This window comes from Arvicanthis niloticus, chromosome 3 (assembly GCF_011762505.2).
Source record: "Arvicanthis niloticus isolate mArvNil1 chromosome 3, mArvNil1.pat.X, whole genome shotgun sequence".
Classification (NCBI taxonomy): domain Eukaryota; kingdom Metazoa; phylum Chordata; class Mammalia; order Rodentia; family Muridae; genus Arvicanthis; species Arvicanthis niloticus.
In genome coordinates this window covers 74,724,957-74,750,280 of record NC_047660.1, presented here as the reverse complement: position 1 = coordinate 74,750,280, position 25,324 = coordinate 74,724,957, and the positions used below count along the sequence as shown (strand labels likewise).

The 25,324-nt window shown below is 40.3% G+C and overlaps 1 protein-coding gene across 6 annotated transcripts in view; it reads right to left on the bottom strand.

Moving 5' to 3' along the window:
• The window catches only part of Kat6b (lysine acetyltransferase 6B), a 178,574-nt gene that overhangs the window by 48,728 nt on the left and 104,522 nt on the right, over positions 1-25,324 (bottom strand). For 5 of the 6 annotated variants that reach the window (XM_034497409.2, XM_034497408.2, XM_034497410.2 and 2 more), the window contains 4 exons: positions 16,042-16,150; positions 4,592-4,707; positions 4,323-4,404; positions 1,570-1,702 (listed from right to left, as the gene is read on the bottom strand). In XM_034497409.2, the coding sequence (XP_034353300.1) occupies positions 1,570-1,702; positions 4,323-4,404; positions 4,592-4,707; positions 16,042-16,150 (440 nt within the window). The remainder of the gene's footprint in view (positions 1-1,569; positions 1,703-4,322; positions 4,405-4,591; positions 4,708-16,041; positions 16,151-25,324) is intronic. The other variant, XM_076931231.1, reaches the window with a different exon arrangement.

The window sequence follows — 25,324 nt, the reverse complement described above, 5'->3', positions numbered from 1 at the left end:
GAGATCTCTGGTGTCACTAGAAGACACAGTGAGGGTTAGTGACAACTCATCCAGGCTAAAATGTCTGCATTATAATGCTGCATCTGGACTGGATCTGGAGTAGATTGGCCAGAAAGGATAATAGGCTTATAAAGCATGTAAAAGAAAATCTCCCCAGACTGTCTTAAAAATTCCTGAGCTCAAAGGACAATTTTGGACAAACAAGAAGTTAGGATTGGTGCCAGGTGCAATTTTCAGCTGTGTCCTTTGTTTAGAAAGTTTATATTCTAATTTGGATTTTATAAATGGACCTTGAGGATATGGTCCCATTTCAAGAACAATGCCTACAGAGAAAAAAATGAAAAAAGAAACCATAATTTCTACTTCAAATAACACTAAAATGAAAGATTTTATTCATAAATGTTTTAAACTTGTTTTTAGAAATTAACAACTAAAAATCCATTTAAAAATGTCTACCATTCCAGTTAAAGGGCTTTTATTAATTTTCACTAAACAAAACAATAACAACAACAACAACAAAATCAAAAACCCAAAAAGCCTCTAGGAAGGAGCTTGCACTTTCTACTTCTCCTTTGGAAGGCAAAGTGCAGATGAGCATCAATACAGTGAACTTCTTCAGGTGAAATAAAGGGGAAAAAGAATATGCAAGTAAGATTCAGTGTTTTCTCAAGGCGGGTAGAATACCTTTCCATATATAAAGCACAGGCCTCTGTCCTTAAGCCCCCAAGACAGCCTGAGCTGTCCAGGAACTCACTCTGTAGACCAGGCTGGCCTCAAACTCTTTGCTTCTCAGGTGCTGGGATTAAAGGCATGTGCTACCACACTCAGCCCTGTGTATGTGTTTCTTAACACTGACAGTTGAATCTATATTCTATAGAGGTTAAAAATGCATTCTCTGCATCTTTTTTTAAATTTTTTTTTAAAGCTAGCCTTTAATGCCAATTAGGCAACAAAAAGAAGTTGGAAATGGGGCTATCATAGTAGACTTGGGGTTGACTGCAAAAAATGTTATCTGTATTTCTGTACACACCTGTACCTGCCGATGGATCGATCTAACGTTTTTACAGGACAGTCAGTTATAGGTTTCTCAGAAGCTACTATTTTGGAGAAGAAATCTGAAAAGTGGTAATATTACATTAGCATCAGAAGGGAGAGTTATTTATCTTTTTAATGTCATCTGGAACGATAACAAAACTCTCTAAAGACATAAAATACTTTTTGTTAAAAAAATTTTTGTGAAAATACTTAGAAAATTAAGCTGTTTTAATGCTCAGCCAATAAAAAACGCTGAGGAAGTTTGCAGTTCTTACAACACTTCCATCTTGCTGCTTGAAATATGTCACTCGGTATCATAGCTACTGCCAAGAGAAGAAGACCCCAAAATACCAAGTGTAGTCACAAATGCTATTTTTGAGGGGAAAATCCCACAGCTTATGCAAAAGGAAAATACTCCTTATTGAGTTTAGAAAAATTATGCTAAAAAATCTGACAAAATTCGAGGGGATTACAATTACCTACATCTTTAAAAGCACAACATAAAAGATTTCTTTTAATAAGATCTCAACCTACAACAATCGTTGCTTTAATTTATTTTTCGGTCGTCCAATGGGTTTTGCATATCGCCGTTTTATTTGTGCAGCTTTCTCATGAAGTAGTTTTCTTCCCTTTTTCTTTGGTCTGCAGACTTGGCAAATCCACATCCCTGAATTAATATATATATGAAAAAAAAATTTAATGTTTCACTTAAGTTGAAGATATTAAATATAAACCTGTAGTCGTAATCTGACCAAGGACGCCTGTATGCAGATCTCTGTCTAGAAAAGTGGGTCACTCCTTGTTGCTCTCTCGAAAAGACACTGCTGAAGGTCAAAGACCCACCCAGGTCAAGGTGGTGAGAGCAGAGGGAGGCTAGCCCTGCTTTAACCTCTCTTCCCTAAAGCTGTTCCCCATTAAGCCACCCACCACCCCATACTCACCCAGGGAAGTGTGTGTGTGTGTGAACGTCTGTCTGTCTGTCTGCCTGTGTGTGAATGTATGCCATGTATACATGCCCAAGAAGGTCAGAGAAGGCACTGGATCCCCTGGAACTAGTTATAGGCACTTGTGGACTGCCTGGTCCTCTGGGAAAGCAGCAAATGTTCCTAACCACGAAGCCATCCCTTCAGCCAAAGTCTTAAGTTATTTATCTTTTATTTCTTTCTTATCACTTGGGAGAAAGTTTTTAAATCAATCAGTCTTTTGAACTCACATAGGGAAAAAAGATTTGTTTGTTTATCAATCGCTTTTGGAAATTTCCAATACTAAAATGGTTGAGTTTAAGTATTTTAAAATTAAAACTTAACTATTTTAAGTACTCTGGCATTATAATAATGAAATTACATGTCTAGCATATTAAAAAAAAAACAGGAGATGTGAATATTATAGACAAGTTTAGTATATCAAGAAGCCCCAATTCAAATCAGTGAGGAGAGGAGGAAACAATTCGCTGAACTCTCTGGAAGGAGAAGAGCTACTTCCTATTCTTCACAAGAATGGTTCAGCCCTCTCCCTTTCCCTCTTCATTAGATAAGGTCTCAAGTAGCCCAGGCTGGGCTTAAACTCCAGATCCTCCTGCCTCAGTCTCCCAAGTGCTGGGATCACAGGTGTGAGCTATTACAACCTGTTACAAACATTTACACACTAAGTAGAAAAGAAATTAAAAAAATAATTCAGTGCACAAACATCTCTCTACTGAAACATAATTTCCATGGGGTGGGGATAGAAATCACATAAACTGAGGCAAACAATCCTATGTGAAAAATAAGATGTGGCAAATACCAGGAAGCTAAATCTGATTAATATTTATGTAAAACTGAAGCTGTAAGTACTTGAACCTCAATGGGAAAATGATTAAAGCATAAAACAGGTACTTTACAATGATGACAGTCAATAATCAAATACAGAGTTCAGGGTCTCCTCAAAGAAAAGGGGGAAAAGTCATGATTTTTTTCCTTACTATCAAACTGATTTAAAATGTTAAGACTATAGTTTAATCAAATCTAAGAGATTACTACTCATAACATAAAAATTATTTTAAAGATGTTAAAAGGTAAAAAAGGAAGTATGTCTTTGGCTCAGTGGTTCTATTGGCATTGCCACGAGGGTAACTCCTCACACACTGGTGGTCAGCACAAAAACTGACAGCCTTTCAAGTAAGTGGCCTCTAATTAGAGAATTCCTCTCTACGAATTTATCTTCAGGAGTGAGGGAAACACTTGCAGCATTTGAAGTATCTACCATAGAGAATTGGTTAATTAAATCAATTATGGTTCATTTATACATGAGGCTGCCAAATCAAATACCTTCAGGAAGCACCTTGACTGCATATGACTAAAGCAAATTAGAACACGTGACAATAGGGAGCAGTGACAGGGTGGCAAATCAAAGCATGCATGCCCCATTGAGACAACTCAAGGTAAGATTGAAAAGTATAGTGCCAACAAAGCTTATTTATGGCCCACAAGCAGGTCTGGAACCCCTGCTCCATGTTATGGTGCTCAACATGACCCTAATAAAATCATGTTTGGGAGAGCGAGCAATGGTATGAGGCTGCTTACCATGTACTACTGAGAAGGGGAAACTCAAAGTTACACACACATGTGCAGAACGCTCCCTTGAAAATGGCATGAAGAAGCAGGGAACATATTGGTAATTGGTTTTTTCCCCCTTTGTGTTTCTCTCATGTTTGTATTCTCTATACCTTCTGCGATGTCAACATATGCATACTATTAATAAAAGGGCAAGCTCATTTTTAAATGTTTAAAACATTGCAAACATGAGGGCAGGGACATGGCTGACTTACGCAAATGAACAGAGAAGAAAACTCCTAATATACCAGATACAGAGAATTCAGATGTTCATGCACTTAAACATCAGCCAACAGCCAAACCCTGGTGATGGCTTCCTGTTTCAGTACTCTGAAGTCATCACTATCATCATAAATTTTATAAATACAAAATTCACTTCCTTTATTGGATAATACAGACAGGGTTATAAACTCTTGACAAGAGAGTCTTCTTCATCCCTAAGTCTGAATTACTGTGTTGTATCTGTTACCCCAAACCAAATGACTTTATAATACTCTTCTATGGAAACCTGCAACAACATTGGGTGGGGAGAGGGAATCCAGATATCAGAATCAGGTTAGCAGGTAAGTACTGAACTACTTTGCTTGTTTGTTTGTTTCAGAGTTGGGAATTCCATCAGACCTCACACACGCTAGGCAAGTGCTCCACCATGCACCTGTAGTCCCAGCCCATTTTTAATATGGTTGGAAAGTTCACCTTTTGGCATTCTGGAAAGTGGTGGGTCACAGCACTCCATATGGAATCCTCTATCACAGGAATCACAAAAAAGCATATTATCCTGTAATACAACAGATTAGAGACTAGTTGAGACTGAGATCAATTGCAGAATATCGACACCGAAGTTACCAGGTTAACCTTAAGATGTAATAAAGGAGCCACAGTTTCCCAGTGTGGTGCACCATTACCAATGTTTACACATTGCAACACTGTGTCGAAGGAAGTGCGCTGGGACCTGGCGTACTCACTGCATTTTTGCCCTGGACTCGGCAAGCGCTGCACGTCTTGCACTCGATACACTGCCACCTCAAGGCCTTCACATTTTCGGTTAATTCAGGACAAAATTTCAAACAGGATGGGTGTCCTGCAATAAAAAGTGATTGCTGTATGTCAGTAAATAGTACCTTAAATAAATGAGAGTTTGTAAAACTCTCATTCTCTTCATTCAGTGGATGGCCACTGATGCTGACCAGTGAGCCTCAGGAATTTGAAAACAAAACAGGCCAGAGACTTTAGCTATACAGACTATCTTTCTCTTCTTTGTCTCTGCCTTCTTTCCCTGCATGTATGAAATGACTGAATGATACTTTCCCTGAGATAAACCTGAAGCTTATCCCAGTTCCAACTATCAGTCTTACAGGACTTGAAGGCAGTGTGTGTGTGTGTGTGTGTGTGTGTGTGTTAGTAGCTCGCCCTTTTGCTGTCACCAACCTCCACATGCCCATAGCTCTTGAGGATGCTGTGCTGAATATTGGTACTCAGGTTCAAACAACTGATCTCTTTGTGGTGAAATCATATAAAATAAAAAAAGATGGCTAAACATGGTCAAGTTTAGTATGGTGGTGATACACACCTGTAATAACATGATTCAGGGTCTCGCCAGTACAAAGCAAGATCCTGTCTGTTTGGAATGCTACAACTCCAAGTGGCTTGATGCATTCACTCATTACATAGTACACAAAGAACATCTACTGCTAGGACAGACCAAGAACATCCTACTGCCACCCAGTTCCTGGTTCACTGAGATTCAACTCTAAAAGTAGGGGAACAAGCATGGAATCTGGGAGCTGAAGAAGACAGACTCAGACAGAGGAAGTTAAGAAGCCACCCTCAGCAGGTTTCCTCTGCTTTCTTGAGCACTGTGTGGCTCCACACACCCCTGGGCACTTTTTTTTACCCAGCAACATTCTACATGTCCAGCCTGCAGAAAGCCCCAGAGGAACAAGACCAGGATTCCATGCGTGAGGGAACAGTGTGAGCCGAGGCTCTGGAAAGCAGCTCCATTTCAAAACTAATGGCCCTTTCTCAAACAACCCCAAGGAGATCTCAAAACTTGATTATTATTTCTTTTTTTAAAATCTGGTCTTTAAATAGCAAGAACATTAGAAAATCCCATGTGAGAGAACTTATAACCAAGCTGCAAAGGGAAGCCTGAGGGGTAATAAAAAAAAGCAGATTCTGTAATTTCAAAACTGTTTTATAATTTCCTGACTTTGGCAGCTTCATTGTTTAAATATGTATTTTGGGTTCCTGCCAAAAAGGTTCTCCTCCCTAAAGCTTAACAGGTGCTTCATAAAATTCTACTCACCAGGAGATTTGGTTTTTGAAGTAAGAACATTCAATATCAATCATCAATACCATTAATAAAAGTACACAATTCCCTACTCTTAAAAAAAAAAAATCAAAACATCTGTATTTAAGATGTTGGAAAAAAAAAATCAAATGCTGCCAAATGGTTAGAGCCTCAGGCTTGGAGACCCAGGCAGACGCAGCTAACCTCTGACTCCCGGTCTCTTCTAAGGGCTTCTCATATAAATGAAAGGGAGAAGAAAAGAAGGTTCAGCATATAAAAAGGGCACCAATCAGCCACCTCAGAACCAGCAAACAAGCACAGCTCACTTGTTAGCTGGAAGACTATGCTTGCGAGGGAGAGGCTGGAGGCTACTTTGATCAGCTCGCCCTCTCCCGTGTTGAGAGGACTAAAGACTCAACTTTTAAAGAAGAACAATTTAAATTCCACCTTTAAAATGGATCCTATAAGCTTAAAAATATACCATTTACTCCTTCCTCCTTTATTACTTCCTGTAAGTCATACATCACCAACACAGAGAACCTCAATTTCATGCACTGAATATTTCTCTACCTTAGACTCTCCTTTTGTGCTTTGTAGCTTAGTCTTCAGTAACTAAGGTAATTCATATCGTATTAGAGCTTACTATTTATTCCTGCAGATATCCCACAATAGAGACTTTTTAATAATTTTGCATTTTTTAAAAGTAATAGACTCTGGCCATTTTCAATCAAAAGCAAGGAACATTTTCCCTCTTAATGCTTTCTTCCACTTTAAGCAACAGTATCTCTGACTACTACTATTTAAGCTGCCCTACCAAATTCCAAAATCTTCAGCCCATTTTTTTTTTTTAAAGGAAGCAATCTTCCTTTTACTTAGCTTTAAAGAAATGGTTATAGGTCCCTCCAGCTTGACATTTATCTGGTTCTGTAAAAGATGCTGAGCAATGGAAAGACATTTCCATTTTCCTTCCTCATATTAACTTTACAAAAAAATAAAACAAAAGATTGTAACTGCGTCTTGATGTATTGCTGTACACTCTATAGTAATGAGATACTAGGAATTGATGGTATTGATAATATAATCCCTTACCTCCTACTGAGCCACTCCATAAACTCAGGCATTTCTTTAAAGTTCTCAGTCTCTATGCTGAGAGAATTCAAGAGGATTTGTTTTTCTGGAAGTGGTTTTATTACTCTGGTTTGCAATGTATCGGATTTTGAGAGCCCCATTAAGTCTTCATTCACTCATTCATTGTTAGTCAAGCACAGAAGTATTCATAGTTTACAATAGTCTTATCTAGTAAAACTGAAGAAAAATGGCTTAAAATTAGGTAAGCACCAAAGAAGCCTCAAACTCGGAAGTCCCTGGGAAGAAAATCCATGTACAGTAAATACAATAATGGTCCTAAAAGATGTCTATACCCCAATTCTCACTCCACGTAGACAAAGCAACTCTACAGGCATGGGTCTGACTGAGGGACGGACTTCATGAGGAGAAAGGAGGAGATGCTGGGAGCTTGCAAGAGTCTCTACTTGTTACAGCAGATTCCGAAGATGGAGGAAGGAAAGCAGGAAGCCAAACACTAGGGTTCCCTCTGGGAAGGGGATTCACCTGACAGCAAGGCAAGGGCTTAGCAAATAAGTAAGCAAATCCTATTATAACCAATAAACAAGGAGGTGGATCTTCTCTCCCTTGTGCTTCCCAGACAGCACCCCAAACCTGCTGACACCTTGACTGTAATCTGCTGAGTCCTACAATTGGACTTCTGTCCTACAGCTGTTAAAAAAATAAAAAACAACTTCTGTCTTAAACTACTAAATTTGTGGCATCAATAGAAAGATAACAAAGGGCCAGGGGTGTAGCATCATAGTGGAGTTCCTACCTAGCATGCATGGGGCTCTGGAATCAAATGAAGGCGGAAGAAAGCAGAGAAATCAGGAGTTAGGTCCCTCAGGCTGATTATTTAGCTATTGGTATGTGTAAATACTCTTTCTTCAAATGACATTTAATTAGCATTAGAAATAGTAGAAAGAGACATGGTTCGTACCCTTTCAGGTCATGTGATGTAGCAGAAAGACAAGTATTAATGTACTCCAGAAGCAGAGACAGAAGAACTGAACGTTCAAGACCAGCCTGGGCTACATTGCAAAACCTTACTTGCGACAATGCTTGTCAATCATGCCTTGAGTTCAATCCTCAGCACCACAAATTAAAGGGCTATCAAAGACACCAGCAATACATCTCAACACAGGAATACTTTCCTGCTCTTGGAGCAAGTGCTATACCACGGCACTCAATGGGTTACAGAAAGAGAAGGCATCCAGTGTCGAGTCTCACAGCATGGCTAACCCAAAGCCTGCATACTAAGCTGATCCACGCATCTCCATTCCACACACAATTTGCTATTATAATAACCTAAAGCTCATCTTGACCTAACTTCTCATCAATTTACCTATGGCAGCCTAAGCTACCTTTGTAAGTTCTAAATCTGATCATGTAATTTTTCTGTGGCTACCAAACTGACTTAGGGGAAAAATGTAAATTCTCTCATACAGGTTGCAAAACCCATCCAAATTGGACCCCAGTTGACTCCATCCCAAATCACAATCCTCTGTGCTCTGCACTGATTCGGACTGGTTCTCCCTAAGTCCATGGAGTTAGTTCATCTCCACCTCTGTGTACTCCACCTTCCTCAGCCTGCCCTCCTGGATCTATCCCATGGACTCCCACTTTGGTTAAGAAGGCCCTTCTCAACTAGGCAGTGGTGGCATGAGCCTTTAATCCCAGCACTCAAGAGGCAGAGACAAGAGGATCTCTGAGTTCAAGGCCAACCTGGTCTACAGACAGATCGAGTTCCAGGACAGCCTGGGTTACAGAGAGAACCTGTCTTGGGAAAAAAAAAAAATAAGCAAGCAAACAAACACATAAATGGAGACCCTTTCTACTTTCCAAGCTCAGGGGCCACAGCATGCACTGTTCTTGTTCTTGATACCATCACCAGGTAAACAGGCTTCTGATGTTGTTCAGCCTCACCTCAGGCCTGGAGCTAGCTGACCACAGACTAAAACCTTTCAGACTATGGTCCAAAATAGACTTGCCTTTCACTGTGATGACTCAGTGATACTGTGGCTTCTTGGGGTGCGGGGCTCCCCTTCCTTCCTATTTACTCCTCCTTTGAGGTGGGGCTCTCATCCCTTGTCCTTCTATGTATTCCTCTTGGAATTCCTTCTAGTCAAGGACTCTGCTTTCCAACCCAATGATCTAATCTGTGTCTAGTCACTGTGAAACTAGATGACTAACCAACTGCTCCCTGAGGCATTTATATACAACAACCCTAAGAAACCAGTGCTAAAAAAGCAAAAAAAAAAAAAAAAAAAAAAAAAAAAAAAAAAAAAAAAAAAAAAACCCAAAACCAAAAAACCCCAAACCTAAAAACCATACAGCCAAAGGCTGCACCTTTCCTTCCCAACTTCCTCAGCACATGTTTCTCATGACTGACAACTGACACTGGGGTAGAGATGAGCCGAGGGTGGGTGCCAGGGCTCCCGACGGAGGGTGGCATTCTGCCCACAGATCCTGCTCATGTTCTACAGAGGGGTCTCCGTCTCCCAGCTGCTCCACAGCAGCCTCTCTTTTGCCTCCTGTGTCAATGAGCTTCCACTTAGTACGATGCTGTAATTTTGAACTGTACACTTAGCTTAGATTTGCTAATTTGAAAACACACATGCACACAACTCATCTGTAAGTAAGATTTAACCACCCGGCAATCTGAGCAGCAGACACAAAATTTCATTTGGTATAATATCTAATACTTATGTGAAGCTAATTAAAGATAATTTGGCCTTAATGAGGCAAGGAGAATATAACAGTGTTAATTTCAAAGTAGGCTGATCCATGAAAGTCAAGTAAAATCACTCCCCAGTCTCGGCATTTCCTTAGACCTGAGGACTGTCTCACAGTTCCCAGATTTATGAGTGGCTAGGACAATCTCTGGATGTATTTCATGTGGTCAGCTATTTTCACAGGACTGTTTTACTACCCTCATGCCAGCCCTGTGGGTTCAGGGGACAGAGTTACTATTCTTTACATTGTACAGAATAAGAAAACTTCAGTTGCAGCCAGCAGGAAGGGACCTGGGACACAGGATTGGGGACACTACATTTGGGGCAGCTCTATGTACTTCACTTCATATCTTTACTGCACATGGCCTTGAGCAGGTTTTTTTCTGACCATTTGTTATACAGTCATCTTAAAAGGAGAGGAGAGCCCAGTCAATGATCTCACTTCACGGTGGAAGTAGAAGGAAACAGTTACACTCATGTCTGTGAAAGCTCAGTGTTGTACAATTGTCATCACAGAAATGGGGCTTCACAGAGAGGTGACTAAGAGTGTTGAGCACATATGGGAAGCACATTGAATAATCATCTTCTTCCTTATGGCTGCATCTGGACTTCCTTCTTCTGGTTATATATTACTCATGGACATTTTTCTTTTTTAACAAAAATATCTTATGTTCAGAATCCCTTTGATCCTTACAAACAGTCTCAATTCCATCCTGGAACCTATGGGTCCTTCTGCGTATGGGAAGGCAGTAGTCTCTACAAGGTCACCTGGAGGACCGACCTTTAGTCCCATTGGAGCTGCAGGACTGAACGGTGCCAGCATAGCTCCCACCCTGACTGGCCATTGCAGAAGCATGTGGTCCATCATGGTCTTCCTCATAAATACCAAGGTGTTAAAAAAAAAAAAAAAAAAAAAAAGCTGAAGCCATATGTACCCCAATGCCTCCTAAGATTAACCACATTTTACTTTGATGCTTCATTTTTTAAAAATATAATAATTTATTTTTATTTTGTGTGCACTGGTGTTTTGCCTGAAGTGACTAAAGGTGTCAGATCCCCTGAAACTGGAGTAACACTTGTGAGCTGTGAGCTGTGAGCTGCCATACTGGTCCTAGGAATTGAACCCAGGTCCTCTGGAAGAGCGGTCAGTATTCTTAACCTCTTCAGCTCCTTGATGCTTCATTTTTAAGAGAAAAAAGAACATAGCTTTTTTCTAATTGACCAAAGGGTGTGCTTGTCTACATAGTATTCCACAGTTGGTATCTTCTCCCAGCCCCTGAAGTAGTCAAATGCAAGCTGATAGACTCTCGGTTAAGGAACGGCCACAGCACTGCTCTACTTTTGAGCCCAGAGAGGGACCTTCAGGCATCCTCTGTGTTCTAGAGACACATTATGCCCCATGGCTTGGGTTTCTGCCAGTAACAGAGGTAGACCTGATCCAGGGACAGAGAACCTCACCCCTCTCTGCTTGCCAGAAAAGAAAGGGTCCTTTGAGGGTAGAAGGACCCAGCGCACCTATCAGCCCAGCCCTGGGAACTAAGGATGGAGAAGTAGGAAGCTTCAGAGAAGAGACATTGCAGCCCCTTTTGTGCAGAGGGAGTCAGACCTCCCTCTGCTGGGTCTTCAACCTGGGAATACTAGGGGAGCTTGATGGTATCAGAAAGTCTACCTTGGTAGAATTACACCTTGATGCCCTGTAAGGGCGGCCTTGAAGTTATAATAAAATCCTAGATTCTTAGCAACTGGGCAGGGCGGAGTGTGTCATCAGCAGTGAGAAATACATGGAGAGAATTTTTCTTCCTGCAATTCAGTACTATTTAGGTGCTCAGATGAGCAGATACTAAAATGAGATGGCAGAGGGCATTTTTAACATACAGCTTAAAATTTAAAGATAAACACCAGATATGTGGTCACCACAGAACTGATCAGGCAGTGACACACACAAAAATAATTCATTTGAAATGAGCCTTGTGAGAAGACCTACAAGGTAAGTAGAGTCAGAACGATGAGTGAGGCACTGCCTACCCAGTGGAGCAGGGGACCGTAGGTTGAATGAAATATATTAACCTGAACACACAGACAATGTTTCTGTGCTCTTCTGTAGCTAGCCAGGATACCATGACCAAGTCAGAGAATGCTAATGAACCCATACAGCCCAATAAAAAAGATAGTCAGAATGTATTTTTCAGGTAGTGCTTGAAATCTATTTTGAAGGCTCTTTCCACCGAGTTAGGTCCTGGAGGCTGCAGACCCACAAATGGCCTATCAAGTTGAATCTCTGAATAACTGACTAAGAATTATTTCACAACACAGTAAATTCCTCAGTATGGAATGTTTCCTCTATCCAACCATCAAGCAGCTGTCCTATGTGGTGACAAAATTTTAAATTACTCACAGCAACCAAGGGCGACTGCATGAGGTGTGGGGACCTGTAAGAACAGGCACCACTTCCGGCACTATCGGGGTAGCCCATGCAGTCAATGAACTGGGCTGTTTAGTTCCTTGAAGTCTAGAGGTAAGCGCTACCATTACTAATGACAGTGCCTTGTAGAATGATCAGGTGACTAACTGGAAGTCAAGGGTCTGGGCTGTTGCTGCCTCTGTACAAGAGCGTGCTACAGGTTCTGCAGGGATGTTTTTCTTCCTTCCTTCTGTTTGCTCGCGGTGCTGGGATTAAACCTAGGGTCTTAGGCAAGAGCTACAACTCCAGCTGCTTTAAACTAACGTTTTGAGGGAAAAAATACTTCAGTAACTGGGAGAAAACCAGAAGACCAACACAGAAAGATTAACTTTTTAAAACCTCGGGCTTGGGGGTAACTCAGCAGCAGTGTTTGCTTAGCATGGATCAGGCCTTCAGTTTGATCTCCAGAAAAAAATAAAAAAATAAAAAATCAACAAAAAAAAGTATGCATAGGGGAGACCTAGTATTACCATTTCATGTGCAGGAAAGTGTGTGTATGTACATATAACCTGGATGAATTTTATGTACAAAAATTTTATGAATCAAAAAGAATAACCAGTAAAAACAAAAAACAAAAAAAACCTTTAAAAACATAAACACAATTTGACTTTATATTTCTGAATAAAACTGGAGGCATAATCTTAAATGCTCCTTGGGAGCATTTGGGGCACTGTAACTGGTTCTTATGGTCTGTCTCTTTCCTTGAGTGAACATAGAGCTGGACGGAATTACTACATTTCACCAGTAGGTGTCATAATCTGAAACAACACAGACTTCACAGGAGTCTCTCTGAGACTGGGGAGAACAGAAGGGACACTGTTTTGCTGTGTGCTAAGCGTGGCAATGGTTGGATTTGTGAAGGTGAGGCAGGAGACTGACTGAGATCAGGATTTAAGAGTTTGGTCCAGGCAACATACTGAGCATTTCAAAAGGCTAGGCATGAGACAAGTAAAAGGAGTTTGAGGTCAGCCTGGGCTACAAGGAGAGGGAGCTCAAGAAGCAGTCAAACAAACAAAATCTCTACTGTGAATTTACTTACTGAACTGCAGTCTCCACACTGAATTAGCCACATAGATAGGAAATGGAGCTTGGTTACAAATACTGTGAGAACAAAATTTGAAAGCAGCATTGTAACAATAACAAAAATTCATGGTCAGCAAAGACCACCAACAATTTGTTAAATATAGTCATAATAAAAATATTAAGCTCCTGCAGGGGCAGGGTGACAAAAAAATAAAGGCATGCAAGGGCGTGCCCAGACAAGTCCAAACAAGCCCAACTGAGTAATGGGCTATCTGGTGTTTACTTCTCTCTCCCTCCCTTTTCTGGGAGGTCCGAGTTTCTACAAGTTCTGCCAGTTCTGCAAGTTGCTGATGTTTGAAATATCCAATCATGTGTAAGCGCGCGAAAATGCCTTCCTCCCCCCACCCCATGCTATAAAAGACCCTTTAACCCACCACACGTGGCCAAAAACCCTGCTCTTGGAGCTAAAGAGCATGTCGTTTTTGACCGCCGGCTCCTCCCCTAATAAACCTCTGCTGATTGCATCCAGGTATGGTTTCTTGTGATTTTGGGGGGGTCGCGATTCCGGAGGCTTGAGGAAGGGTCTCCCGAGTATGGGGCTCTTCATCAGAGAGCAGTTTTAAGATAAGACAGGAATTATAGATCCACTGTTTATATTGTCTCCAAAGCTCAGGACAGGTAGAGAGAATATACAGGACCCTAAAATTAAACTACCCTTGGGAACTGGCGCTGGCTAGAGTGTCCCTTGTCCTTGCTCCATACCCAGAATGCCCATTTGTGTGAGAAATGATTTTTCAGGGTACTAAAAGACTGTTCCTGGTGCTGTGGACCATCCGACCTCCTTAAAGTTCACCATCACCACCTGTGACTGATGCCAACTGGAGAAGATCCAGATGCCTGAACAACCCCCTACTCTTTAGCTCCAGGTCTTCTGCTATTCTACAAGGCTAAAGAAGCAGCAGGCCTTGACTCCTGAGACCACCCCAGAGGCACAGGGAAAATCCTGCCTTGGAGGGTGGGACTTAGTGTGTGTACACCCAAGGTTAAATGACAGCTTGTGATTACAAGATTGAAGTTGAAATGTGAATCTAGAGTTATATAGATTTATTCCTTTTGCAATTTCTCTTTATTATATATGTGATTTTATATATATATAGACAGCTATGTGCCACAAAATGTGGAAAAGTCAGAAGACAACTTTAAAAGTGTGTTACAAAGAAAAAAAAAGGTGTTTTGAGACCCCTAGTCAGTAAAATAGAGCCCAAGGAGTCCTGATAACAGATACTTAGTGCCTAAAAATGATAAATGGTGAGTTTACAGTCCAAGATTAACCCTTTATATATCTACTTCTGTCTTTGATGAGGTCAAAGATTATTGTGTACTTGTCTAGCTAGTCTCCTAGGTTTATTACCACCCTGAAGACATTTTTAAATGTGAGTTTGAGATACGCCCTAGACACTTCTGCAGAGAGCCTATTTCTTTGACCCTAGCTATCATACTGAGACTTGGAGTGGCCGCAGAAATAAAAACAGGTACTACTACACTAATACAGACACCCTGTTATTTCCAATAGCTAAGAGCTGCCATTGATATAGATTTGAGAGCCTTAGAACAATCAGTACTTCCCTTTCAGATATTGTTCTGCAGAACAGAAAAAGATTAGACTTGCTGTTTCTTAAAGATAGAGGACTATATGCAGCCCTCAAAGAAGATTGTTGTTTTTATGCTGATCACACTGGGGTAGTCTAAGACTCAATGCAGAGACTTAGAGAAAGATTAGACCAGAGACAGATAGAGAGACACAACAAAGTTAGTTCAATAAGTGCCCTTGAGGTTGATGACCCTACTCTCTGTTGTGGCCGGTCTCTTGATAATAATTATTTTTTTACTTTTAGGTTTAGGCCCATGTGTCATAAATAGATTGCTAGCTTTTGTTAAAACTAAAATAGATACTGTTCAATTAATGATGTTAAGACAAAGAGATGAGATTATAAGAGACAAGATAGAAGATACTGATCGTTAACTTTAAGATTAAAGTTATTCCAAACTAAAGGAGTAGGGAATGTGAGAACAAAATTTGAAAGCAGCATTGTAACAATAACAAAAATTCATGGTCAGCAAAGACCACCAACAATTTGTTAAATATAGTCATAATAAAAATATTAAGCTCCTGCAGGGGCAGGGTGACAAAAAAATAAAGGCATGCAAGGGCGTGCCCAGACAAGTCCAAACAAGCCCAACTGAGTAATGGGCTATCTGGTGTTTACTTCTCTCTCCCTCCCTTTTCTGGGAGGTCCGAGTTTCTACAAGTTCTGCCAGTTCTGCAAGTTGCTGATGTTTGAAATATCCAATCATGTGTAAGCGCGCGAAAATGCCTTCCTCCCCCCACCCCATGCTATAAAAGACCCTTTAACCCACCACACGTGGCCAAAAACCCTGCTCTTGGAGCTAAAGAGCATGTCGTTTTTGACCGCCGGCTCCTCCCCTAATAAACCTCTGCTGATTGCATCCAGGTATGGTTTCTTGTGATTTTGGGGGGGTCGCGATTCCGGAGGCTTGAGGAAGGGTCTCCCGAGTATGGGGCTCTTCAATACTACTAAACAGAATTATATAAACATAGGTTGGTACATGATACACTCATATTTCACCCTTGACCTGTATCATGTTCTTACATTTCAAACCTATTCTATCACCAAATGATTTCTTTAAACAACACATCCTGTGAGGTTCTACTAGAGATCGAGAGCATGACGCTCAGACAGTGGAAGCCAATGTAGAAAACACACAAACAGAACTCACCACTACTGCCACAATCTGCACAAGATAGGAGTTCTTCTGGTTTCTTTTCACGATTTGACTCTTTAGTCCCCAAACAGAAGCTACATATTGGAATGGGATCAGCACGGGGCTATGAGAAAGAGAAAAATAAAAAAATAAAAACATATCGTTACCCTTCCTTTCAAAATCTAAAACAAATTATTAAATTCAAAGCTTCTTACATATTTCTTAAGAAAATCCTGATGAATTAAGCATTCAGAAAAATCAACATTTTCTAATAAAAATCATCATAAATTATGTGGTAGCAAAGCAGTATCTGAATACATTTAAATGCAATCATTAGATCCAGAAGTAACTTTTATGAATTCAGTGAAACCTAAGATCTTTAAATATCACAGGGCCTTCAGAAGGAACATTAAGGATTCATCTGTGATCCCAAGTGTTCCCATAATCTGTATGTACAATAAACTGATTCGTCTACTCAGCAATAAAGACCATGGATACCATCTTGTTAATTAGTGAGATTATTTAACTCAGCTTTATCAAGTGTTGTGATTATTCACCTATTAAATACCGGACATGAAATGTATGCTTCAGATGGCCCATGAACAGAGAACAAGCAGGAACTAAAATTCTGTCGGACTTGAGAAGATCAAAAGACTATTAACAAGGCCTCTCTGGCACCAAGGGCTTCAAAGGGAAACCAGGGCACACAGTGGAGATAAACCCTCCATCTCTGACATTCACACTTTATAAAAGAAACAACAAAACATTTGTCTACCCCCTGGCACCCTTTAACTCTCTATGGCAATTGCTTTTAACAATGTGTAAATCTACATACATTCTGTGTCTCCTTTGCTGATTACTACTGCCAGCAGGGCAGACATTTCCATCCATATGAATGCAGTTCACTGTGCCTACAGATCTACATTATTTTCAACAGCCAAAACTGTATAAAAACTAAAATTTTATTGCACATTCCAAGCCTTCACACATGTTGTCTGCTAGTTCTCTGAAGCCTTTATATGGAATGTCATGAATCAAAAATTCAGGGCAAGAAAACTCAACGCAATCACAAATGTTTTTATATGTAAATCACAAACAAGATTGTGTTAGATCTAATTCTCTAAGTCTACAGCAGCACAGAATAAACCTCATTTGGGCAACTATTCAATCCCAAATGCCTAATACATAGCCTGGTTCACAGTTAGGCTCTCAAAATATGTTTACTGGTTGAATAAATATAGAAGCAACTGCCAGTTAAAAAGAAAAATCAACCACTTCTGTAAGATAATATTTTGGATGGTTACAATGATTCAACAAATGTCCCGGTTCCCTCTAACAACATGCCTCGAGAGTCAAGAATTCATCTTATGACCTAGCATTCACAAACTTGTTAATATGACTGAGACTTTTATCTCACAATGTGAGTGTTCATTATCCTGCCCTTATTTTCAGCTTAACTTGTTCTATTAATATGTACACGCTTTACTTTCTGAGGTAGCTTTACAAATGTATTCTTGTAGCTCTGTTTAAAAAAAAAGCTCAGTATGAAATTCTGTACCAGAAAAACCAAGAAAAGAAAAGAGGACAAGCTACAACAAACTGGTCAGTGACTCCAGCCACAGTGTCTGAAACGCCAGATCATCAGCGATGCGTAATTATGGATCCACAGTTATTACTTGCGACTGCTTGGCTGCGGTACCTTGGGAACACTTTTGTTCCTTTAAATAGCAATTAAAAGAACAATCTGGTTTTAAAGCGACAACGTTCCCCTGATAGATTCTGGCTAAAGCACAGTCTTTGTACTAATGGGATCCATGCTTTCATTTGATAGAACAATGTTCAAGCCTCTGCCGCCGCCCTTTCAGTGATAAATAATTTACAAAATGTCACATATCATTCACGCAATGAAATAAATCCAAATCTGCAGCTCCATTTTTCCTTCCCAGATGGTTTTTTAGCTGAAAGGAGACATGGCCATCAGCCAGCATTCAAGCTCCTTTTCCGTTTTTTAACCAAAGGTAACACAAAGGACAAAGGTTGCTAGTAGTTCATGGCCAGAAAGACTGATGTCCCCCACTCTGCCCAATAATAGAAGCAGAGATGCTATCACTTCATGCCACATTCAAGTGAACCCCACCATGCTGATGTATGCTCACAACCATTTATTTTAAGGATAACTATCTCACAATACTCTATAAAACCACTGCATTATACAGAAATGTCTGCCCTGCTGAATTATTGATAATTCAAAGCACTTTTTGCTAACCTCAGTGTAGCCGAGTCTAATTAACTTTAAAAAATTGTCACTTGTATGAAATGAAACTTGTACAGTAATGCATGTAAATGGGTCACAGAATTATTTTGATTCACTATGTTCAGATGACATATAAACTGTTTTTTTTTTTTTTTTTAAATAATCCCTTAAAGTAAAATGGATTCCAGTCAGAATGAGGTCTGGTTAAATAGCAATTTGATTCCACACAAATCTATTAAAGACAAGTGGTATTTAAGAACTTGGAAAACAGAAGCCCAAGGTGATCATGGCGGCATACACCTGTAATCCTACCACTTAGTAATCAGAGGTAGAAAGACTGAAACGACTTCAAAGCTAGTATGGGTTTCAAGGCTACACAGTAAAATACACTCAATAGTCCCCTTAAAAGAAAATCAAATCCAAATCTAAAATCCCCAACCTTATTTGGAAATTCCTAATTCCTTTCTTTGATACCTGGGGTGTGTGTGTGTGTGTGTGGAAGCAGCATAGCCACCTTGGAGGGGAAAGTGGCTACACAGCAAAATGACCTGAGTTCAGTCCTGGAAACATTCACAAATAGACTGAAAGGGAAACTGACTCAAAAAGAAGTCTTTTGACCTCTAGTGTGCGTGAACAATACAATAATAAATAAATATCTGAAAGGAAAAAGCAAAAGAAATCTCATAAAGGCATCTAACCTGTTGGTCAAATTTTCTATAATGTCTGGTTCTGTTAAAGTAATGTTAAACCTAAGAACAACACTCAGGGAGGGGTGACGATAAGTAATTAGCTGACTCTGTTCTGTAAGCCCCTCTCCTGCCTTGGCCAAGCAATGGTACCCAGGCAGCAGGGAAACCGCTCCTCCCACACTACCTCAGTTACTCACCTTCACTAGGCAAGGTATGTGGCATTATCCCTACTTTACTGAGGAACCTGAGGGTCTGCGTATTAAGGAAAATTCTCTAAACTTGCACATGTTCAAGTAGAGATTTGGATTACTACACATCTGTGTCTCTAGAGCCCAGTACTCAAATTCACATCTCCTTCCACTCCTCTCTCAGAAAAACAGATGATTCAAAACTATCTTTCCATCAAGAGCAACACATTTAGTGATGCGTTCAGCACTCTTCCACCAATAGGATGTTTTGAAAGTACTTAAAAGAATACCACTATAATGCTACACTGTTACTAGTCACAAAGGGAAAAGGTACAAAGGATAATCTGGCAGATACTTCTGTAATCAATATGGGACTAAGACCAAGTGCCTCCAAGTGTCTCCATGAAGCGCATGGCACTGCCATGTCATTCTTGGTGAATCTACAAGTAAGAGAAACAATTAGGCAAAATTAAATTGAAAAATTCTTTATTAAACAACTTCCCTGGTCTCTTCAAAGAATGTCAGTCATATGTGATGGAGAATACATGGAAACTAAATATAATCCATGATCCTTGGTTGGATTAGTGGGTTTTTTTTAAATGATTGATTGATTTATGTATAAAAGTGTTTGCCTGAATGTATGTATGTGCAACATGTGTGTGCCCTACAACCAGAGTTACAGAAAGTTGTGAGCCAGCACATTACTACTGACTACCAAACCTGAGCCCTCTATAAGTGCTCCTAGCTGTGAGGCATTTATCTAGCACCTTATTTCTTGAGTCAGAATAAAGGATTTTTCTGGGGTAATTAGGGAATGTCCACTAAATAACAAGTAATACATAAACCAGATATCAACTTAAGTGAACATACTATGATTATGCTGGGCCATGGCCAACAAGCACAGTTTCAGAGATATGAGCAAATCCTTAAAGTGTCATGGCATGTCCAACTCTCAAATGTCTCTGAAAACACCACCACACCTAAATTCAGTAAGGTAGCTATGCATCAGAGTGCTCAGCTGGCCACCAACATGAAAGGCACACACATTCACATCATTCTGCCCATTTCCTGCCATTTCCAACATCTTCCAGTCTAAGTATAGGGGTGGAGGCACTCCACTCTCAAAATAAGTCCATTGCAAAGTATTAAACAGATGGGTTATAAGCATCAGAGAATAGAGTACTACATCTATCCAATCACCGGTTCACAGGAAATGTTGAGGACAGGCAAACACACTCATCTACAGAGAAAGAAGATGTTGGTAACAAAATCACAGTGGACAAATGATCCACTTTCTTCAAAATTAAATTAATAGGGAGGCAGACAGAGCAGGTGAGCAAGATGTGGAGCTTAGAAGACTGAAAGGAAAACCAGGCAACTGTACTGTGTAAGCTCCATATGTCAGACTGTCTTTAAACTCTGTATATAGCTGGCACCAAACTATTCTCCTGCCTTGCCCTCCTGAGTGCTACATATATGTACCACTTATATCTGACCTTATGCCTTTCTCTTGATCATGACCTTAACTGTAAGAATGTTTGCAAAAATTAGCAGGGTATGGTGGTGTGTAATGATTTAATCCCAGCATTAAGGAAGCATAGACAAGGTTGGATCTCTGTGAGTTCAAGGCCAGCCTGTTCTACATATGAAGTTTCAGGACAACCAGGGAAGGAACTGAGGTGTATACTCTACCTTTGGGAGGTGGCAAGCTGGGTATTTTCATGCATATGGAAGACTAGGCTCAGGGGCTCCCGGGCACAAAGCACAGACCAATAGAAGCAGAATAAAAAAAATGTGTTCTCTAGCAAAAAAGACCTAGAATTGCTACCCCCATCGTTAACACACTTCTTCAGATTATGGTACAGAAAAAGTAACATAAGGGCTGAGGAAACAGCTCAGTGGGTAAACTGCTTGCTGTGCACTTGTGCACATCCCAGTCTAAATCCCTAGAGTCCATGTAAAACCAAGATGTTGTCAGTCCTTGGTATGAGGAGAATCCTTAAAAAAAAAAAAAAAAAAAAAAAAAAAAAGAGGAGAATCCTTAAAAGCTTACAGACCACTTGGCCTGACATTCACAGCTTACACATCAGAGAGAACCTTTCTAGTCAGTGAGCTAGCCCAACAGGTAAAAGCACTCCATGCAGTCCTAGAAAGCCACATGGTAGATAGAACTGACTGCTACAAGTTGTTCTCTGACTTCTATACACCCATCATGGCACACAGCTGTACACATACACACAGACATACACAGAAACAGACAGACAGACAGCCGCACACACACACACACACACACACACACACACAGCCCCCACAGAGTGATAATGTATGACTAACATCCAAGACTATCCTCTGGCACATGCAGCCTGTGGCTTGTGCTCACTGCATGCACATGTATATATATACACACAAAGATAAATACATACTCAACTATATGCATAACATAAAATTTATCAGTTTAACCAATTTTAAGCTGCCCTCATTGGCAATAGTCATAATTTGTAGAAACATCATCACATCTATTTGTATAATATTTTCCATCTTACCAAACTGATACTCTACACACTCAAAGAAACTGTTATATTCCTTTTTTTCCACTACTATATTTTTTTATTTATTTCTAACTTTATTAATATGCTTTACCCAATTTTCCTACATTTTTTCTTCTTTCATCTTTATTCCCATTTATTTATTTATTCACATTATATCAAACTCTCTGCCCCCTTCCTAACTCCCCTCCCCACACACAGTTCCCCCACTCCTGGGGTCTCCCCTCCCTAGATTATCAAGTCTGTGGGTCTAGGCACATCCTTTCTCATTGAGGCCCAGACTGTTAGAGGAACAGATTTCACAGACAGGCAACAGTTTTAGGGACAGTCCTTGCTTCAGTTGTGGGGAAACAACTGAGCTGCCAGCCCCAAGTGTCCAGGTTAGTTGACTCTGTTGGTCTTCCTGTGAAATTCCTATCCCCTTCGAGCCCCTACGGATGACCACTGAGCCTTTCTCCTCTGCAATTTTTTATTTTTATTTTTTTCAGACTATCATACTCAAGGCATTTGAACATTTTTGGGCCCTCTGAGCTAAAAATAAAATCGCTCTTTTCTGAGGAAACACTCTTTAAATACAGGATCACGCATGTAAGATGCTTTATTTTCATTCATGATTGCTTTTGTTCCTGCCCTGACGGAAACTACATGTTTATTACTCTTGTTAGTTTAAGGTACTGGACAAAAATAAATCCAAGACTGTACACTAGAGCAGAGCCACCCCAGGCTCACATCCTCTTCCTGACAATGACAAACAAGGCTGTGTGTGTGTGTGTGTGTGTGTGTGTGTGTGTGTTTGTGTGTGTTTGTGTTACAAGCTATTTCGATAGCCTCTGTACACAATCAGGGATATATGTTAGGGGATCTCTTTCTGTAAGCCGTATAAATCTGAGCCTTCTCTAATGTCCTTTAAACTACTAGAAAACAATCTTGGTGATCCATCTTACAAATGAACAGTCCCACACTCTGTGTGTATTTACTGAGACTTGCATGACTGGAAAGACTTGAGGTTCATGTTCCTTGAGCCTCTGAGTTTCCTCCCCTGTAAAAGTATACAATGTGTCCATGTTGTCAGTTCTAGGATGGCTCAAAGGTAACTTCATATGGAAAGTACTGAGTCTGACTCAAATATTGTCTTAATTATTGCCCAATTCACTCTGGCTATAAAGACTTAACAACTTCAAGACCTTTATCAGTATTAGCACAAATCAATTGCTATAAAATTTTAAATTATTCTAGGAAAGAATTTGATTCTCTCAGTCCCTGTGATGAATATTAATTTTACAGGACTTCTTTTAAAAGAATCAACTAACCAGTAACCATAGGAACAAGGTAGAAGGCACCTCAACCAAAACACAAGGACATTCTAAAAACTAATAAAGGAAAACTCAAAAGAAAAAAAATACTAGCAGAAGGAAACAAATACAAGGAATATATGAACCAACTTACAATCTTAAATGAAAACCACTTAACCCAAGCACCTTTTCATGGCCACTAAATGGGAGAACAATTTATAATTGGATGAGTGTCTGTACTTAAGCCCAGATGATTCAATTGGTTCTCTAAATTGTGCCCTGTTCATGGAAGGCACTTCCATAATGCTTTATCTGTACCCTTTGCTCCGACTGCCCTGAAATCTGGAGCTTGGGTCCTGTTTTACTGCTTACCATAAAGCTCTGCTCAAGTGCATCTCTGGTACTCAACCCATGCTCAGTCTGTTTCCCGGGGAAATTCAAGGCCTCTTTCCCAGGCCCCTGTCACATGGAAATTATTGCCCAAGGATTCTGGCCAGACAGCTCCAAGCCCTCCCTGACAGGGTCTGTCCTATGTAGCATTTGGAGTTTGATTTGGTGTCACAGTGTCAGACTGCCTGCATTGCCTGCTGTCTCTAACACTGCTCACTGGCCTGGTCTAGAACCTTCCTCACCTTGCTTTACTCTACTGCTGAGCACTCGTCTCCAGGCAGTGACACATCTATTCTGCTTCTATTCCTAAAGCTTAAGCTTCTTCATGAGAGGGGCTACCCTGGCCACAGGGTGTGTTTGGTGAATCAATGAGTGAACACATATGCAAGATTGGGAACTGTTCCTTTTTCTCAGGATACTGACCACTAGTGTGTGTGTGTGTGTGTGTGTGTAGATGTATATAGATATATATAGATATCTTTAATGACTACAAACACTTTGAGAGTAAGGCAAGCAGCAGTGGTGAGGTGGGTTCATCATTTCTTGAGGGTGTTTATGTATCACCGTACATGTAATAAATGATACTTATGTTTGCCATATATTTCCCAAGACAAGACAAGACAAGGCCTAAGGTTGTAAAGCCACCTGAAGAAAATGCTCTCTTACTATCATAAATACTAACTTTTAGGGCTTATCCAATTATAACCTGGCACCATTTTTATATTATGTCAATTTGGACATGGGGAGTATTGGGGAGACCCAGAGGGAATGGGGTGAATATGATCACGATACATTGCGTACATGCAATGAAAACCATACAGTGGTGAAGCAGCCCTCTCCACACTCCCTTTCCTCCTCCAACATGAGGACAAGTAAGGAGAAAAGCAGAGACTGAGTGAGACAGAAGCACACAGTGTCAGCAGCGGACTCTAGAGTGCAATCCCTCCGTCGTCTTCTGTTTTTGAGGTCACACGTTATATCTTAGGCTGGCCTTCATCTTCTTATCCTCTGACTGCTAGAATTATATCAATCAATCAATCAATCAATCAATTTATTTATTTAGTGAGACAGGGTCTCACTGTGTAGACCAGGCTGGCCTGGAACTCAGAGATAGGTCTGCCTCTGCCTCCCAAGCACTGGGATTAAAGATGTAGCCACTGGCTCAATCTATTTTAAAAGTACTTTATATACATATTTTCAAAGCACTTTATGTACATCAGTGCTTTGTGATTGATAATGTGTTACTGTCAAAACTGTATACCTGACAGCACAGTGACAACACAGGTTGACAATGCTCCTCTTGTTTAAAGTAACTTACTGACATCTTTTTCTGCCACTTCAGTACCCAATGTGACATTTATCTAATAAAGAACTAAACTTCATTTCTTGTCACTTAACCACTCACTCAACCTCTATGTCTGTTATAATAGATTGAGCCCAGTCTTGATTAGGACACAGATTATGCACACTTGGGACTTCCCTTTGAAGTAATATGTCTAACATGGTCTCTGGGAACATGCAAACTCTACAAGTCAGGACTTCCTGTGATGAACTAAAGCATCTTCTTTCTTCTGGGCTGTTCATGCTGCCATGGGTCAGCACTGTGGTTAGTGCAGCCCCCGCTCAGCAACAGGTCTGGAGCTCAGTACCCATTAAGGCAGCACGGTCTACTTCAAACCCTCTGGGCAGAACAGAACTCTGCTCATAGCATATGTATCGCCATTTTCTCTGTGTTCATATACCCTTTGTTAAAGTGCAAGTCTTTCCTCAAGATTCATGAATTTGGACCTGAGTAGATGCTAAGTAATTTTTCCCGGGAGGTAATTGGAGATACACTTACTACAAGATGTTCCACGGGCAACAGCTTTATCTTAATTTTACTCTCGCTCTATGGATTTCCACTGTCTCATCTCTCTTGCTCATTATGCTTCTCGGTGGG